The sequence below is a fragment of the Dermacentor variabilis genome, chromosome 6, assembly GCF_050947875.1.
Source record: "Dermacentor variabilis isolate Ectoservices chromosome 6, ASM5094787v1, whole genome shotgun sequence".
Classification (NCBI taxonomy): domain Eukaryota; kingdom Metazoa; phylum Arthropoda; class Arachnida; order Ixodida; family Ixodidae; genus Dermacentor; species Dermacentor variabilis.
Genome location: NC_134573.1, coordinates 164,766,374 through 164,783,559, shown reverse-complemented (window position 1 = coordinate 164,783,559; position 17,186 = coordinate 164,766,374). Strand labels below are relative to the sequence as shown.

Here is a 17,186-nt window from a genome sequence, read left to right as displayed (position 1 = left end):
CGTCTTGCCTTCGCACGTGGGAAACTACACCTGCATTGCGAAGAACAAGTTCGGCTTCGACAGCTATACAACCGTCTTAGAAGTAGAGTGTAAGTATATCAAACTAATTAGAATTAACGTAGAGAGTAGTTCAATGTAATCAATGTAATGAAATGAAGGGACGATTAGCGAGAGTTTGGTTTACGCTGTGCTATTTGCCCTCACCTTGCGTGATTACGTCTCGACAGCTTCACCAACATGGAAAAAGGTATCTGGAGACATCTCAGTTGTTCTGGGCGGGACACTTGTCGTTGAGTGCTCGACCACCGGCTTTCCACATCCAACGATAACTTTCCGAAAGATCACAGATAAGTATGGTACGTCTACTGATGCATGAATATTTTTACAAGCAGTCACTCTTAATATGACACGTAACTGTCACAGCACCAATCGTGCTTCCTGTTATGTCGCTCCACGCTGCCAAGTATTAGTCAAGAACACAGTAGTGTGCCCTGTGTCTGGTTAAAGACGAAGCTTGTTTTCTCACTCCGTTCAACACTCGCATATTGAAATTAGCTCGCATTTTGCAGGTAAAATCCCGTACCGCCATACACAGCCTAAGAGAGCATTCGACTTGTAAACAGTATTCATTAACTCTTTGCCATCGCATCCAAATTTTACAGCCAAAACTGTTTTCAAATGTTATCGTAATACCAATACGTACGTTTTCTTCTGCTCCAGAGAAACCCTCAGTCATGCAAATGGATAATGACCGGATCACTGTTCATCGCAACGGCACTGTCATCATCACACAAGTATCGCTGAGGGACAGCGGAGGGTACACGTGCGAAGCTGAAAATGGTGTACCGCCCAGCATACGACACATCATCAAAGTCGCCGTAAACGGTGAGAAGAGGTCTCGACCAAAAATGGCCAGCCGTGCGCACAGAGAACGCATCGCAGCACTACTTGCAACTTTCTGGCATCGCCTATGACGGGCCTCTTAGTAACCGAACTCGTAAACGCTCAGCGCAACCTGGGCATCAACATTCAACGGACCATAATCAGCAAAGTGCAAGAATCAAACAGTTCTAACAAGCCGGTTCGTCAAACAGCCTCCAAAACAGGCGTCTGTAAAATCGCGGTTCTCAGAAAGGCAGCAGTTAGTTTAACATGCGCACACAGTGTGTCGCGATCAGTCTGTTATCGCACGATAATAAGTTCGAACGTCGTCGCTAGAGGGCGCATAAGCAACGTTCCTTTCCTTCTTCCCGCTTTTTCGCGTGTGCTTGTGGACGCCACGAAAATGCATCGACATATACATACGCCCGGCCCTTGTCAGAATGTGACCATCACCAGACTAGAGAAGTGACCGTGCTCATGTAAAAGCGACCAGCAAGTTCTACTTCTCATTACAAAAAGGAATAGCTCGAAGCGTCGACGAAAATGACTTCAAGGTTCATCATTGCGGCCTTGCTGGCAATAGGATGGCCAAGCCTGCACGCCGGTGAGTGAATCCTTGGACAAAAACTCGAATCATTACGTTGCACGAAACTAGGCTATCGAAAATTACGGCCCCGCTGTCTTTCTTTTTTTTTTTCGCTCAGCTACAACTGAAGTACCGAAGCTGCAGCCATTCACCTTTTCTGGATCAGTAAAGCCGGGTTCTCGCATCTCCGCTGTATGCATGACAACATCGGGCAATCATCAAGTGACGATATCCTGGCTCAAAGACGGCAAGGACGTAAGCGTAGCAAAAAATATATTTGTGGAAACGAAAAGAGGCCTCTCGATGATCCTCATAGAGCCAGTTGAAGTATCCAACGCAGGAAACTACACTTGCATAGCGAAGAACAGGGCAGGGTTCGACAGCTACACGGCAGTGCTGGATGTTCAAGGTACGAAAAAGGTAACTAACGAAGCTATGTGCGGAAGAATTATCTATTCTCTCTTTTCCATATTCCTTGGCTGACAGCACCACCGTTGTGGAGGAAAACTCCCGGAGATGCCAGGGTCAACATCGGAGACCGCGCCATTTTTGAATGCTTGGCGACCGGTTCCCCAATACCGAAAATCAGTTGGAGGAAACAGGGAAGTAAGTGTGATGAAGCCCCAAAACGTTCATTCATGCACATTTAGACTTTTCCAGTAAAAAAAAAAAGAGTATGATAAACTTCTTTTATTGCTTCCATGTCATTTTCTTCTTTTTTTCAGGTGTAATAAAGTCAGACTCAAGTGAAAACGGTACCTTACTCATTGACGAAGTTTCCACTGGAGATGGTGGTCAATATGCTTGTGAAGCAGATAACGGAATCGCACCCGTTGCTACACACGGATTCACAGTTACCGTCAACGGTGAGATGGGCGTCCCACGACATTTACCTACTATTACTAAGCGATATCGCATATGCTCGGTTACGACAAAAACTGTATCTAAGTGTACCCAAGGCGTTGCGGCGAGAACGCTCAATGCATATGCTGCAGAAGCAAGACGGAATAAACCAGCAACACTCAAACACAGACTATCTGCGGCGTGTACACAGACCGGCTCGCGTTGCTCTCATAAAGTACACGGGCGCAACACGTTTGCAAACACCTGAAAGTCTCACGCTCTGGCATGGCTTCCGACGTGATCACGAACAATTTGCACATGAAAATGCACCTGATCTTCGTGTGACATCTTTACTTGACCAGAAAACTAGCAACGCAATTTAAAAATAGACGCTTCCTTACACTCTAGTTAGTAATAACAGATTTCCGCGATATGTGGCGCCTCTTGTCCGCGAGGGAATGCCCGTAAAAAGCCCCCTGGCCGCGACTCCAAGCACTAAACCAACAGACTGACCATGGCTGCCAAAGCGAGACGCCGCATATAGGCTCGCAGTTTTGTTTTCGCAAGTTCTTCGACAGGCGCACCATGAAGACCAATGGCGAAAAAAGCACGGCGAGGACAAATCTGCCATCCAAACTGTTTCTTTTCCTCTGCGTTTTCCTACACATCTGCGTTCGCTCTTCGGAATGTTCAAGTAAGTGACGTTTTATTTACTTCACAATGCATGTTCTTCGCGTCTAGCTTGCTTTAACAGGATAAAGTTCGACATAGCAAGTCGACGACGTGATCTTAAAGAAAGCTTAAACACGCCGAGCACGATGATAAATCACACGGTATCGCGATCTGTTTTGCAGACCCGCCACGGATACGGCCATTCTCGTTTCCCAAAGTAGCGAGCAAAGGTGAAAGGATCAGCATCATCTGCTTGGTCAGCGAGGGAACGCCGCCTTTCTCCTTCTCGTGGTCCAGAGAAGGCAAGGAAGTACAGGCGACGGAGAATGTAAAAGTCAAGGCGGAAACCGAGTACTCTCTCATGATTATAAACTCCATTGATGAAAAGAGCGCCGGCAACTACACGTGCATCGTCAAGAATATATTCGGTTTCGACAGCCACTCAGCCTATCTAGACGTGGAAGGTAAGATTTTCTTGCTGTTGCGTGTGATTGCTACTAGTGATACTGCTGTTTGACGGTAGCCAACTTACAGGTCAATCTTGAAACCGATCGACCATGACATTGAACAGAAATACGTGAACATCAGCAATGCTTCTCGATTTCATTATGGAATAAAATATTTGTAAGATGTCATAATGCTTAAAAACAACCATCGGGATCTCTCAAAAATCAAATATTTCATCGTTGTAATACAGGACCACCATTATATAGGCAACAGATAGGGCAAAACCAGTCAGCGCAGTCCACAGCACAAATCTAGGAGAGCTGGTTCGTCACAGAAAATAACTTTAATGATAACGCGTGCTATAACGTAGAAATCGAGCTATATGTGTTGCTTTTCTTTTTGCTTCAGCGCCCCCTGTGTTCAAGAAAACAACGCCCGACACAAACGTTGTTCATGGGGGCAGCGTAACCCTGAGCTGCCACGCCGCCGGCTCGCCAAAGCCCACAATAAGCTGGTCAAGACCGTCAGGTACGAACATGAGCGAACTTGAACAGCCATTAGGAAGTCAGAAGCGCTCATGTATGAGCCTTTGCAAAAGCCGCCTCCCAATTGACGCGAAATCATAATGCAGGCACTGCCGGCGAGGTCGGTCTTCCTGCCACAAACCCACGAATCCTGAGCTCTCCCAACGGCACACTGCTCATAGAAGAAGTCACGGAACACGACGCTGGAAAGTACACTTGCAGGGCCGTTAACGGCATCGGATCCGTCAGCCACTCGCTGTACTTGCACGTACGAGGTATGAAGCGATGCACTGATAGAAGCGTAGAAAAACCAATTTCGCGAAAGCACGGAACACCGTTGCAGGCCAGCTATACCCCTACATCTACGCGTAAACAATATTGCAAGGGTACATACTTGGGCTTGTTAGCATAGCATAATTCGCTGCACGACGTGAAAAACAATGGATGATAAGGCTGACCTAACGACATAACGCGCTGTGTGTTGCCTTGTTTCGTACTGTGTGTCACCAGTTGTGAAGGTTTGCTACACCATTATATATATATATATATATATATATATATATATATATATATATATATATATATATATATATATATATATATATATATATATATATATATCAATTCTGCAGCGTTAATTTTGCTTCGTCGAATATCAACTGTTCTTTCAACGAGAACTATCCAGTGCACGTGATCAGCGATGAATGAAATCAAGGAAGCTTTCGGAAGCTTTCCATGTACTTCGGTGCCGAGCTGCCGACATAAAGCAAACACAGACAGGTTATTCACAAAACTCGGATGTCTCGCGTAGTTGTTTTGGTATTAATTTTAACCACCAACCACACATGACCAGAACAAAATGGTCTTGTTTGCAAAAGTCATAAGCCAAGTTCAAATATAGAGGCATTTTCAATTCCCATCCCGTAATGTCCACTTTCTACGACATGTGGCGCCTCTTGTCCGCGCACCAACTGTAGACGAAAGCCCTCTGGCAGCAACAGTAAGCACCAAAGCCATTGACTGACCATGGCTGTCATAGCAGACCACCACACATAGGTTGTTTTCGTCAAGTTCCCAACGATCCACCGCGAAGGCCTACGGGAAAGGAAGCACAACCAAGATGAACGCACACCGTCTGCCGTCGAGTACCACGCTGCTCGTATTATGTGTTTTTGTCTACACCTGCATAAGCTGCATCGAGTGTTCAAGTAAGTTCCAGTTTGCTTACCGCACCATGCATGATTTCTTTCACCTCTTTTTTAATCGGCACAAACTCAACACATAAGGCCAACGACGTTGTGCTCAATACAAAGTTGAGCATGCATAACCAAACGATGGCTAGACATGCGCTTGCACTTTGCTTTGTTTTACAGCCCCACCAAGGATAAGGCCATTCTTGTTTCCCAAAGTCGCCAGCAAGGGCGAGAAAATCGGCATCACTTGCTGGGTCAGTGAAGGAACGCCGCCGTTTTCTTTTTCATGGTCGAAAGAAGGCAAGGAACTGCAGACATCAGAAAGCGTAAAAGTGAAAGCAGAGCCCGAGTATTCCGTGGCTTTCATAAACTCTGTTGACGAGAGAAGTGCCGGCAACTACACGTGCGTCGTCAAGAACATATTCGGCTTCGACAGCTATTCGGCCTACCTAGATGTTGAAGGTACTTGTGCTGTTTCTGAATATATTTGCTGTCTCACTTTATGGATATGATTTCGACATGCCCGCGACCGAAAAGTTATCAAGTAGGACTTTTCTACTGCATTTAATTCAATTCTAACGCACACGAGAACCACAATAATGTTCCTCAACATAGCTGTGGGTTCGGCAAGCAGTAAAGCATCCAACGGATCAGATTGTTTCGTTATTTAATAGCGCTGTGCAGCCCCTCTGGCCGAAGCAGCTATCACTTTGATCTTACTGTATTCTAATAACATTAGGCGTGTCGAAATGGAACTGCTGGCGCTTGTACGACAATCACACTATTCGGTCAATCATGTCGTCACCAACCATGCCGCACCTTTCCTTTCGCCCGGGCTGCCGTTTAACGAACATCTGCTAAGACTGAAGAAAGCTCGCCAACGGTAACTTACATTTTTGATGACACAACGACTTGGGTCCTGGCGTCAATGTGCCCATGATGGTTCACGTTGGAAAGAACATACAGCGATGGCTTCAGTGCCTTCTAGAGTCGAGTAATGTGCAGTAAACGTCTTTTACAACCCTGTGAAGTACGAAAAAAAATTTTAGACTTTAAAATCGCAGAAAGATTTTATTCCCCTTCCTCTTGCTTTACGCAGCGCCACCCGTTCTGAAGAAAACAATGTCCGACACGAACGTTGTCCAAGGCGGCAGCGTTACCCTGAGCTGCCATGCCACCGGTTCACCGAAGCCTACGGTAAACTGGTCAAGACTGTCAGGTATGACTCAGCAAAACCCAAGATATTGTTGATAACACATCGTTTGCGAACACAAGTATAAACCTTATAAAATATTCCGTTGCCTGACGGGCACACGTAAACGCAGGAACTACCGGTGAAGTGGCCGTTCCTGTTGCCAACGCCCGGATGCAGGCTTCACCGAATGGCACACTGCTCATTGACGAAGTCGCTGCTGAGGACGCCGGGAAGTACACATGCACGGCCCAGAACGCCATAGGATCAGTCAGCCACACGATGTACTTGCACGTGCGGGGTATGAAACGACGACACTGCGCGCGCAAGCACCGAAAACAGCTCCACCAAAGCATGAAACATCCCTCTTGCCAATTGCGCAAGTACACATACAGTAACCACAAGGCTACGCGATGCTTGCTTGGCAGAACTGTGATTGGTCGAGAAGTCAGTTCGAAAATAGCTCACCCAGAGTTTTAGGTACTCTCTAGAGTTTAAGGTACTACTTTAGTTGACGGTGCTATAGTAATAAGAATAATAATAGATGACGCTGCTATAATATCTATAAGGATTTCGGCAAGTTACTTCATATAATTTAAAACACCCTACGTGTGTTTTTATCCTAAATTAGAACAAACCACGGCTTTCTACTCCTGACAGACCCCACACTGGCGACCGAAATACTGCTGAGTCTATGTCAATGCTCGCGCTACTGTATCGCCCATGCTGTCGCAAGGTTTTCGAGGTTACGGCGCAAAATTTACATCCGTATAACGAGCGAACGCATAACAGTGGCCCGACATGTTCGAGTAAGGAAGAACACAACTTCAAAAAGAGACGCACTTTTTTACACTTAGCGCGTAATATCAATTTTCTACGACATGTGGCGCCCCTTGTCCGTGCGCCAAGGGTTTAAAAAAAGCCCCCTAGCATCGACTCCAAGCACTAAAGTCAAATACTGATCATGGCTGTCACAGCAACACACCGCACGTAGGCACGCGACTTCTTGGTGTAATTCTTTTTCAACGAATGCACCATGGAGGCCAAAGGATACAGAAACACAAGAGAAGCTCTTCTGCCATCGACAACAAAGCTTCTGGCGTTCTGCGCCTTCTTGTACATAGGGATACGCTGCTCCGACTGCTCAAGTGAGTCAAACTTGTTTACGGCACGACGCATGTTTTGCACGGCTGTTTAACATTAGTGGGCACATATGCGAATATTAAGCGCGACGCCGCCATCGTATTAAACAGCAAGCAATGTATAGCATGACTGTAAAACAATGCCTTTACCCTTCATTTTGCAGCCCCGCCGACGATAAAACCATTCTCCTTCGCCAGAGTAGCCAGCAAAGGAGAGAAAATGAGCATTCTGTGCTTTGTCAGTGAAGGCACACCACCTTTTTCCTTCTCTTGGTCAAAAGACGGCAAGGAAGTACAGACGACAGAAAATGTGAAAGTGAAGACGGAGTCCGATTACTCATTGACAATAATCAGCTCCATCGACGAGAGAAGCGCCGGAAACTACACGTGTATCGTGAAAAACATATTCGGCTTCGACACCCACTCGGCATACCTAGACGTCGAAGGTAAGTTCTCTCTGGTTCTCTAATTTTGTCGTTACTTCATTGTCCTTACTGGCTTTCCACATCCAGCAATGACAATCCCGCAATGTGAATAAGCTTAGGTGTTAATAAATGTCCCTTGCACATTCAATGTTTGTTTCCTTAAGGTAAAAGCACCGAACGATCAAGAATATCTTAACACGTTATAACGTACAGTTAACGACACTGGACCGTCCCAGACAAAGACGATATAATATTTTAAACTCAAGGCACAAGAAAAAAAAAAGAAAGCAATGCAAAATTCTACGCGGGACTTCGCGCAACACTTCTCTAGAGCCGAACGGATGCTCATTACTGTTGAACCTAAGGCCATGCCTGCTCATTCTGCTTTTGTGCAGCTCCACCCGTGTTTAAGAAAACAACGGCTGACACAAACGTCGTTCAAGGCGGCAGCGTGGTTTTGAGTTGCCATGCCACTGGGTCGCCTAAACCCACCATCAAGTGGTCAAGACCATCAGGTATGGCACCTGACAGTCTTCCTAAGCGATAAGTGACCGAACGTATAGCACGTCTCGAAAGTGTCGACAGAGGTGCGACAGATACGCATTTGCAGGTGCTGCAGACGAGGTCACTCTTTCTGCCGGCGACTCCCGAGCACGGGTTCTCCCCAACGGCACCCTGCTCATCGACGAAGTCACAGCCGAAGACGCCGGAAAGTACACGTGCAGAGCACATAACGGCATTGGATCTGTCAGCCACTCGCTGTACCTGCACGTCCGGGGTATGAACTTGAAGCGCCGCTAAGATGGAAGCAAACACAGCAAACTCAGCGACGAAAACACGAAGTTCTGTTGCAGACCGTTTGAATATCCCACGAAGAGCGCACCCGCTTGAGAATTTCATTTTTACTAAATCATTACAAGAACATTACTGCACTAATTGAACTGTCGCGGCAAGGCTCGACCAATTTGTAGTCGCATTCCGCTTCGTAAAACAAATCCACCCACCCATGCATCCAGCCACCCCTTCCCTCGCCTCCTCCACCCCCCCCCCCCAACACACTACACACCAAGACTATTTCAAACTGAAGAGAATTGTTCTAAAGTGCGTTCAATCGATATGACACGAGCTTGGTTCTTAGCAGAAGCAGTTTTACAGGAGAGAACATCAGTTCTGTAATGGGTAAGGCCGGCCGTACAACTTGTTCATTTAAGGAGTGACTGCAGCCGAAACTGTGTGTTGATGGTAAAACACTATCATAACTACAAAACAAAGCACGACCACGTTCACCTGATCAGGCTGAAAACTCGGCCTGGTAGCAACGCGCACATGGCCCCGCGAGCGGCATCGAATGCGTGCCGTCTCCCTCCGTCTGTTACGGCAACCGAAGCATTCGTGCGCGAAGCGTCTCAAGTTTTCGGCGACAAGCAGAGGCCGCCGTCGCCACCGTTACGACGTCGCCGTCGTCGTTTTTCCCACGTCCCACAAGCGGCGACAATGTGGTTGGCCCGTACGCTGCTCCCTCGCGCACCCGTTCGCCCCCTGCAAGAGGAACGCTGCCAAGGCCCGTGCGTGCGTGCGCGCGCGACCGCGTGCTCCGTAGACGCCGTCCTCTCCGCACCTAACGGGCGCTGCGCTCTTTTCTTTCCGCACGTACTACGCACACACGCACCTACGAAGGGGACGCCAGCCCACGCTCATCATGCGGCACATCCCGGTCCACTTCTGGTACCTTTTGGCCACGGTCCTCACCAAACCGAGCGTCGCAGAAGGTAAGTCTGAATCTTGCAGTGCGTGTCACGCTATTTTACCGAACTGTAGGTGGCGAATTTTACGCAGCTAATTTGGGACCTTGGTTGAGCTCCCGTTATAGGAAGAATGGACGTTAGGCAAGCTGTTGTGAATTTAGCACCGTGTTTAGACCATGAGTTTATACCATGTCTCTCACGCTGTTGTATTTAAGCGCCTTTCACCCTTCTATTATAACACATTCCCCAGATATCCTTTTTGCAGATTTATTATAAAATGATATCGACAGAAATAGCCGTCCACTGCGAGTTCTTGATAACTAATCAAGAAAGCAATGCGAGGCTGATTCGAAGATTTAAGCAGGGTCACAAAAGTATGCGAAAACTCCTCATCTCACAGATTTATTTTAACTCTCGTGTGTTCGTTCTCCACGAGGTCACCTTTTCATGATATAGTTCTCCTACGTGTCCTTAGCAAGTATTAAGCAGGAAGGCGTTCGGCACACAAAACAGCATTGGTTTACTTGACGGAGTGTCAGGTCGCGCTTCGGAAGGCAAGAGAGTGCATTGGAGTTTTAGTTCGTCAAGAACAACGTAACTGTTGTCCAGCGCTATGGCCCATATTGCGTGTACACATCTATGTGCACGATAACCTGATCTCAGTTCACAGCTTCCGCAGAGAAAGCTAGTACGTGCATTAAGACAAGATCTTTCAATTTATATTAGGGGTTGGAACATGCCCCATATTTAAATGCACGAAAGAGATTACCGCAAGAGAGCATTGAGAAGGGGAAAAAAATCGTGTGGCAAGCATGCAGTGGATAACAGTACTTTGCTGAAACAATAAGGATACACTGATTCGCCGCTTCCGGAACCCTATGTTGGCACCTACACTTAAGTACACAAAGCAGGCTTTCAGAACAGCAAAAGCAGGTCAACGATACGGATTTAGTCAAGAGTGCGGATCCGGCACAAATTAAGTACAATGTTATCGCGTGCTGTAAACTGTGCATATACGTTGTATTTAGGTTACGTACAATGTAGGCGGAGGCATATAAGCAGGAAAGCGCAATGTACACTTATTAACATCTCTTTTGTATTATCTTTTACTCCCCTTACCCTCTTTCTCCAGCACAGGGTAGCCAGCCGGCCTGAGAACTGGCTAACCTCCCTGTCTTTCCGCCTATTCCTGCTTCCTCCTATTATTACGCATCGAAACAAACTGGAGATAAACAAACAAATTTCGAACAAAGAGCGCAACGTTCTCGCTGTAAGAAAACAATGTCTTGTCCGTTCCAGAGGTGGCTCCAGCAATACAGCAAATAATCGCCTCCACCAAGGTCAACGCCGGCGAGAAGGCCACCGCTGCGTGTCTACTGAAGCGAGGTTCCGAGCCTCTGACGTTTCAGTGGCTGAGGAGCAACGTGGACGCGTCGCTGTTGCCCGACGTCAGGGTGATGCGCTTCGAAGATTATCTGCTCTTGGTCATAGACCCTGCCAGCGCGGAGTCTTCGGGAAACTACACTTGCGCAGCGACCAACGCCTTCGGAAGAGACACTCAGACAGCCCACATCGAAGTATCGGGTTGGTCTTTTTCCTTTGTTTAGTTTTAGACATGCACGTGATAAAAAGCGTTCATTATATACATTATATCAATCAGCGCTCTCAAAAAGTAATCGTGACACCTATTCAGTATCTGCATGTTGCAATACGCGCTCAGACGAAGTAAGAAAATTCGTGGCAGCGGTTAGTCATTCCTTCTGACATGAACGCAGGCATGTATTTTTTCTTCGCTCACATACTGTCAGTTGTTACCGTGGTCTAAGAGAGCTTTGTGAATCAACCTCAACAGCAAGACAACAAGACTTGTTACGCATCCATGACCGCTGTCTTCAAGTAACACGTTTGAGACGTGGCACCATGTATCCATGTTCGACAACGTGAGCCACTTACGCTCATGATGCCAAATTTCATGAGCACGAGTCCAAATTTGAAGATTCTTCATGAGGTCAGAGAACATTCCTTATTTGTGCGCTTATCGCAGTTCCTCCGGTGTGGAAGAAAGTGCCCGGAGACACTGCAGTTCGCCAGGGAAACAACAGGAGCTTCCAGTGCATCGCGTACGGCTCTCCTAAGCCGAACGTCACGTGGTCCAAAGCAGAAGGTACTCACGTCCTTTACTTCATTGCAGTGTTCACTTGTCCAGAGCAAGTCGCTATCCTGGCACAGTGTCTATGCTAGAAAAACGACTTTATATGAGCCCCTCGTTCGAACTTATTAAGGACAGGGCACGTGCCCGGCAGTGGGAAACTACTGAGAACACCAAACCATGGCTCAACAGCACCGGCGTAAAAGTAATTTATGAGTAGTACACGTCCGCTTAGTGAAAGGATCATTCTGGAAGAAGGAGCAACCCGATAAAGCAACGTAACAAAAGAATAGGTTCAAACTTTTTGTAAACATTGTACAGTGGAAAGAAAACGCCATTGTTAGAACGACAAGACCCATGTACTTTAGGCAACAAGAAATTTAAGAGCAAGATAATGCAGCAAAGTAAGTCGAATAACGAAGTAAATCAAATAAAAACCGAAATCAATGAGCAACGTTGTGATAGCATTTCATAAGCCAATGTGTGGTCCGGCTCTGTGCAAGGGCTGGTGAGAGTGAAGCGGACAATTGGCAGTGGAAAGGTGTCACCACAGTGTCCCATCAAATCAGAGCTAAGGAGACAGAATGTTACAGTAAGCTGGCAGATTGCAGTAGCAAAGGGCTGACTTTGACCAACGGTTATAAGGTTGGTAAACAAAGACGCGACGGGAAGTAAAAGACAACAGGCGAAAGCACCTTTGAATTCCGTAAAGGATTTTCCTGCGACGTCGCGTATTTCAGCAGCGCCTGGCCGCGGAGAATTAACTTTGCATAGAAAATGAATTATGTTGCATTAATAAATTAACAAAAACTACACTTGAAAATTTATTGCAACGTTTTCCTACGTAGAAACGACCCGAATTCCCGAAATTGCATCAAAATCGGCGGCATCAACGTAGCCGCAGTTCTAGGGTGAAATTGAAAAAGATTGTTTCAGCTTTCATTTTCTGTTCTAATGAACAACCTTTTACCGTGTACAAGCGCCAAGCAACTCGCTGTGAGAGAGAAAAAGAAAAGACATGCCTGTTTCCTTTGTCTTTCAAATGTTCGTGACCTTTGATCGCATCTTGTACACCAGGACTGTTTCTCTTCTATCATTCAAGGTTAAAGCCAGTGTTCGCTGGTACTAATCTATGGGACAGCTAAGCATGCTCGTATCCACCATCGGAGAAAAAAAAAAGATAAATGTGACACGCTCATAAATTTTGGCGGCAGACCATCGTTGACCACGTGGCGGCTGCAGCCGGTGTGCCAGGCACCGCTCTTTCCCAATATTGGAGGAAAGTCTCAAGTCTCACAGACTGTACGTTCGAAGGAGGCTGTTTTATAGTCATTAATTACATCGACTGGCTGTCAGTATAAACAATCAAATGGGAATAAAACGGGCATGTCATTAGTCGCAAAAAAATGTTTGACACGCCTTTCTTCCTCTTTGCAGAATCACGCGATGGCTGGACTACACTAAGGGAGGATTCCAGGTTCTCGTTCGAAGGTTCGACTATGACCATCACGGACTTCCAGATTTCGGACACTGGCACGTACACTTGCGTCGCTAGAAACGGCGTTGGACCGGGCATCACGGCTACTTTCCAACTCCACGTCAACGGTATGGGTGAAAATCCGCGGGGGCGAAGACGCATACTGTATAACCACGCAGCAAACAGCCGATAATGTTGCTCAAACCGGCGCAAATCAGTTTTTATCTGGCAACAGGTGCAATATTTGCGCATCAAGATAAGGCAATTGACAGTGCCGGCTTTCCGCACATAGAAAGCTATGCCGCAGTGCGGCTCTTCGGTTCCTAATAGCTTTGAGCGTTCCCAATCTTTAACACCTACCACCGATATGTTTTGTGTTCTTGTCAACGTAACACATAAAAAATTATAGCTTTCTGAAGGACACTGCCATTTCACAACGTCCTACTGCGTTTGAACTTTTATCTGGGGATACAGTATTTGCATTTGATTATTCTATGTCGTTATATGGCACCTCGTGGTCCATTTCTCTTTTTTTTTCACGCGTACTGAAAAGTTGTCTCCCACATGACATCTGCCCTAACGAAGGAAATCACTCAAGTGCTGGCACAACGCCACCCAAACCACCAAACAGGAATTCAAACTCGGAACCTCACAACGGCATTTCACCAGCCAATGAAAAGACGTTCAGCGGTGCGTGCGTATGCAGCGTGATAAGTGTGAAGGGTCATAATCAAAACTGTGACGCAGTTAGCTCATTAACACAATCTTAAACATCGACGCACACTGAAACGTTATAGAAACATAACATACGTACTGAAGTGCGGCCTAATCCCAACGAATTGAGATTTGCGCCGCCTGTTGCTTATTACAGGAAGAAAACCCTGGGCGTTCCTAACGGCAACAATTTTCTGCGAAGCACACGCGCGCACACGTTGATGTTTGACTGATCAAAAGCAGTATTCAATATTAAACATCTTTCTTTTGTTGCATTTATTACAATCATAACAAAGCAGTTTAGATTTTATGTGGACCCAGCGTGAAAACGCTTAATGCTGGCAACTTACAACGCATCCGCGAACCCAGCGTTCTGCATACGTCAAAGATTATTATACTTTTCTCTCGTTGTGTGGCGCCTCCTGTACCGTTGAGCGTGCATTCTGTAACTCAACGCCTGACGGAGCTCCCTAGAAATCCGCATTTCCTGCACCGCCAAACATGTTTCGCGTCACATCTACGGTTACGAGGCAACAAACCACTTGAACCACATAGATAAGTCAAGATAAGCATTTCAAGCAAACATGCTAGTGAGCGCGCATCCTCCGAGAGGGACGAACGGCGCAGTCTGGCTGCAAATAACTGCGATCCTTCATTTTATCATCTACGGCGATGCTGGCCAGGCCGCCTCGAAAGGTGAGTGTTCTTTCCCGCACAACACGGGAGCTTTCTTCACGTAGGCTTTACGAGTGGCTTTGGTGACCGTACTTCCTTAATGTAAACAGATTGCCACCAAACTATCCCACTGTACATGTGCTAGTAAAGACACACAATGCAGACAGCTTATTTTCTTGGCTTGCATAAGGTCACAACGATTTACACCTATGCATGTAGGCGATGCCCAACCAAGGGAACTGGATTCCGAAAATCGCTTGTCGTAGCATAAAAGAGATGGAATTGGATATCATGGTGTTACAGAAATCATACAGGTGCGACTTAATGCATTCATTTCCCAAACACCCACGCGCGTTCCACGTCCCGTTTAAGCTCGGAAAAGCCGGTAATATTTTCTATGGAACATTAATAATCTGGAACGAGCCTGCGGGATGAGTCGCAACATAAGTGCTGATCACGGTGAACGAACCAAATTGGCGGGCCTGAGGTTGCATGCTGCGAACGAACCGGCTTGCTTGAGTGTGACATCATATTGCGAACAAAGCCTTCAAGTGATTTACTCCAGCAAATTTCTCGTCACAACTTTGTTTCAGATGCCCCCGTGGTCACGCCATTCAGTTTTCCGACGGACCTCTCCGAAGGGTCCCCTGCGCAAGTTTTTTGTGCCATTTCAAAAGGGGCGCTCCCTGTGTACTTCACATGGCTCAAAGATGGGAAGACCGTCAGCGGAGACAACATTAAGGTCACCACGTCCGAGAGGTTCTCTGTGCTTCAGGTCTTGCAAGTATCCGCCGCTGACGTCGGAAACTACACTTGCTTCGCGAAGAACTTGCAGGGCAGCGACAGTTACTCAGTCAAGCTGGAGGTCAGAGGTAAGCACAAGAACTCTCTAAGAAACACGTTTGCACAGATGAAAGCCACTACTTTGGTTCACGTGTGAACAGGTTTAGAACACCAGGCACTCTTACACCGCTCAGTCAACACATTATGATGACACTAACATGAGTGAATGCGACTATCGAGCGAGGATGGTGAGCGAGAAGGCTGGGTGCCTGGCAGCGTCTGGTAAAGAAAACATTGCCCCGATCGCGCTTGCGCGGAGAAGTAAACTATCTTAAGCAACTGTTACAAAGTACAGATCGTAACTGTCCAACGGTATAGAGCAAGTGCTTTAATGTTAAACAATGCAAGGTCTGTGGGGTATCTGCAAGCTGTCATCGCACCAACCAAAAGTACAATACCGGTGAAACATAGCATCCAAGCCTTGTCTAAGAACGCAACATCAACTTCCTCAAGCATATGCGTAAGCAAAACTGGACCAAAGCTTTCAGCTGCCTAGCAAAAACTGCACTCTTCCGGCACAACACTCCATGTTTCGACCAGTGGCGCACGAGCTATAGAAGGCTTCGTTTTGTTCGAAAGTAAGAGCCGTCAAAGGTGAGGGAGGGGGTCACGCATCCTCCTATAGTGTGGCAATGCTGCAAGGTCCCGCTTATTGTGGTATTGCAAACCGCTAACGTCACTCCTGTTTACATGGCTGATGTCTTCCCACAGCGCCTCCGCGTTGGTTGCGGGTGCCCACCGACGTTTCAGCTTTGCTCGGAAGCGAGGCCAGACTGTCCTGCCCTGTTGCCGGCTACCCGACTCCCAAAGTGACCTGGCACAAGACGACAGGTACGTACGCGGGGAGAATAGTCAAGCCTGTATATTCTCGCCAGTTATCGCAAAATCAAAGCGGCGGTTCATTTATTTGCTCGCCGCGGGTGTTCTAAGGCAGCTGTCGCCCTAGATTTGGGGTCATTTGATCCCAGGCCTTGGCTCAGGGTTAGTCAAGCTTCGTTAACGCTAAGCATCTACAGGTCAATAAATAGTAATGCGTGTGAAACGACAAAGGAAACGCAGAATTAGGTCAACCAAGAAAGAACTATTTCTTTTGGCGTACTGTAATGTACTAGAGTGGGGTACCTAAAGTTTAAAAAACTAAGTGTGCAGCGCGGTCCCACAAACCGGCACGACTGCTCTCGGAGAGCAATTCGTGACCCAGAACGACTGGAAAGACTGCAAAACACCTAGATGATACAGCTAAGTCAGATAATTTTTCAAAACGAATTCACCATCTGGAGTAACTGGTAGGCGTACAAAAAGGAGGAAGATTATAATATCGCTTATACATTCCCGTAAGCGACGTCGGTTCTCGCGCGCCTCTTTCGAGATGAAAACATTAATGCGTTAGGACTTGCAAAAAGGTGGCTTGTATTCCAGTATTATGGGAAGTCGATATTCATGCTGCTGGGATGCTATGGGAGCAAAATAATTTATGAGAGGAAACGCATAGAGGACGGCTTGGGATAATAGCCTTCTAGCCACGTTACACTGCTCAGAAGGAAAGGGAAAAAAGAGGGGTGGTGAGGGTAGTGTGATCGTGAGTTTTGTACCCACTACATGAATTACTTCCGCTGCGCTCCAAATTAAAACAAGCGTGAGGGTTTGCAATATCACACTTCGTTACATCTGTGCCAA

At 46.8% G+C, this 17,186-nt stretch overlaps 2 protein-coding genes across 5 annotated transcripts in view; both read left to right on the top strand.

Moving 5' to 3' along the window:
- Nucleotides 1–1,321: 1,321 nt before the first annotated feature.
- On the top strand, nucleotides 1,322–2,681 carry LOC142586349 (myotilin-like). The gene is made up of 4 exons (XM_075697599.1): nucleotides 1,322–1,486; nucleotides 1,587–1,877; nucleotides 1,955–2,074; nucleotides 2,674–2,681. The coding sequence occupies exons 1-4, from the start codon at nucleotides 1,426–1,428 to the stop codon at nucleotides 2,679–2,681; spliced, it is 480 nt and encodes a 159-aa protein (XP_075553714.1). The 5' UTR covers nucleotides 1,322–1,425.
- Nucleotides 2,682–7,360: 4,679 nt separating this feature from the next.
- LOC142585658 (cell adhesion molecule Dscam1-like) overlaps nucleotides 7,361–17,186 on the top strand; it is a 33,058-nt gene continuing 23,232 nt past the window's right edge. The window contains exons 1-6 of one of the 4 annotated variants that reach the window (XM_075696585.1): nucleotides 9,221–9,675; nucleotides 10,951–11,235; nucleotides 11,696–11,815; nucleotides 13,238–13,405; nucleotides 15,260–15,538; nucleotides 16,221–16,340. In XM_075696585.1, the coding sequence (XP_075552700.1) occupies nucleotides 9,606–9,675; nucleotides 10,951–11,235; nucleotides 11,696–11,815; nucleotides 13,238–13,405; nucleotides 15,260–15,538; nucleotides 16,221–16,340 (1,042 nt within the window). In that variant the 5' untranslated portion in view covers nucleotides 9,221–9,605. Of the gene's footprint in view, nucleotides 7,488–7,645; nucleotides 7,928–8,301; nucleotides 8,422–8,516; nucleotides 8,685–9,220; nucleotides 9,676–10,950; nucleotides 11,236–11,695; nucleotides 11,816–13,237; nucleotides 13,406–14,078; nucleotides 14,688–15,259; nucleotides 15,539–16,220; nucleotides 16,341–17,186 lie in introns of those variants that run through there. The other 3 variants (XM_075696586.1, XM_075696588.1, XM_075696587.1) reach the window with 3 other exon arrangements.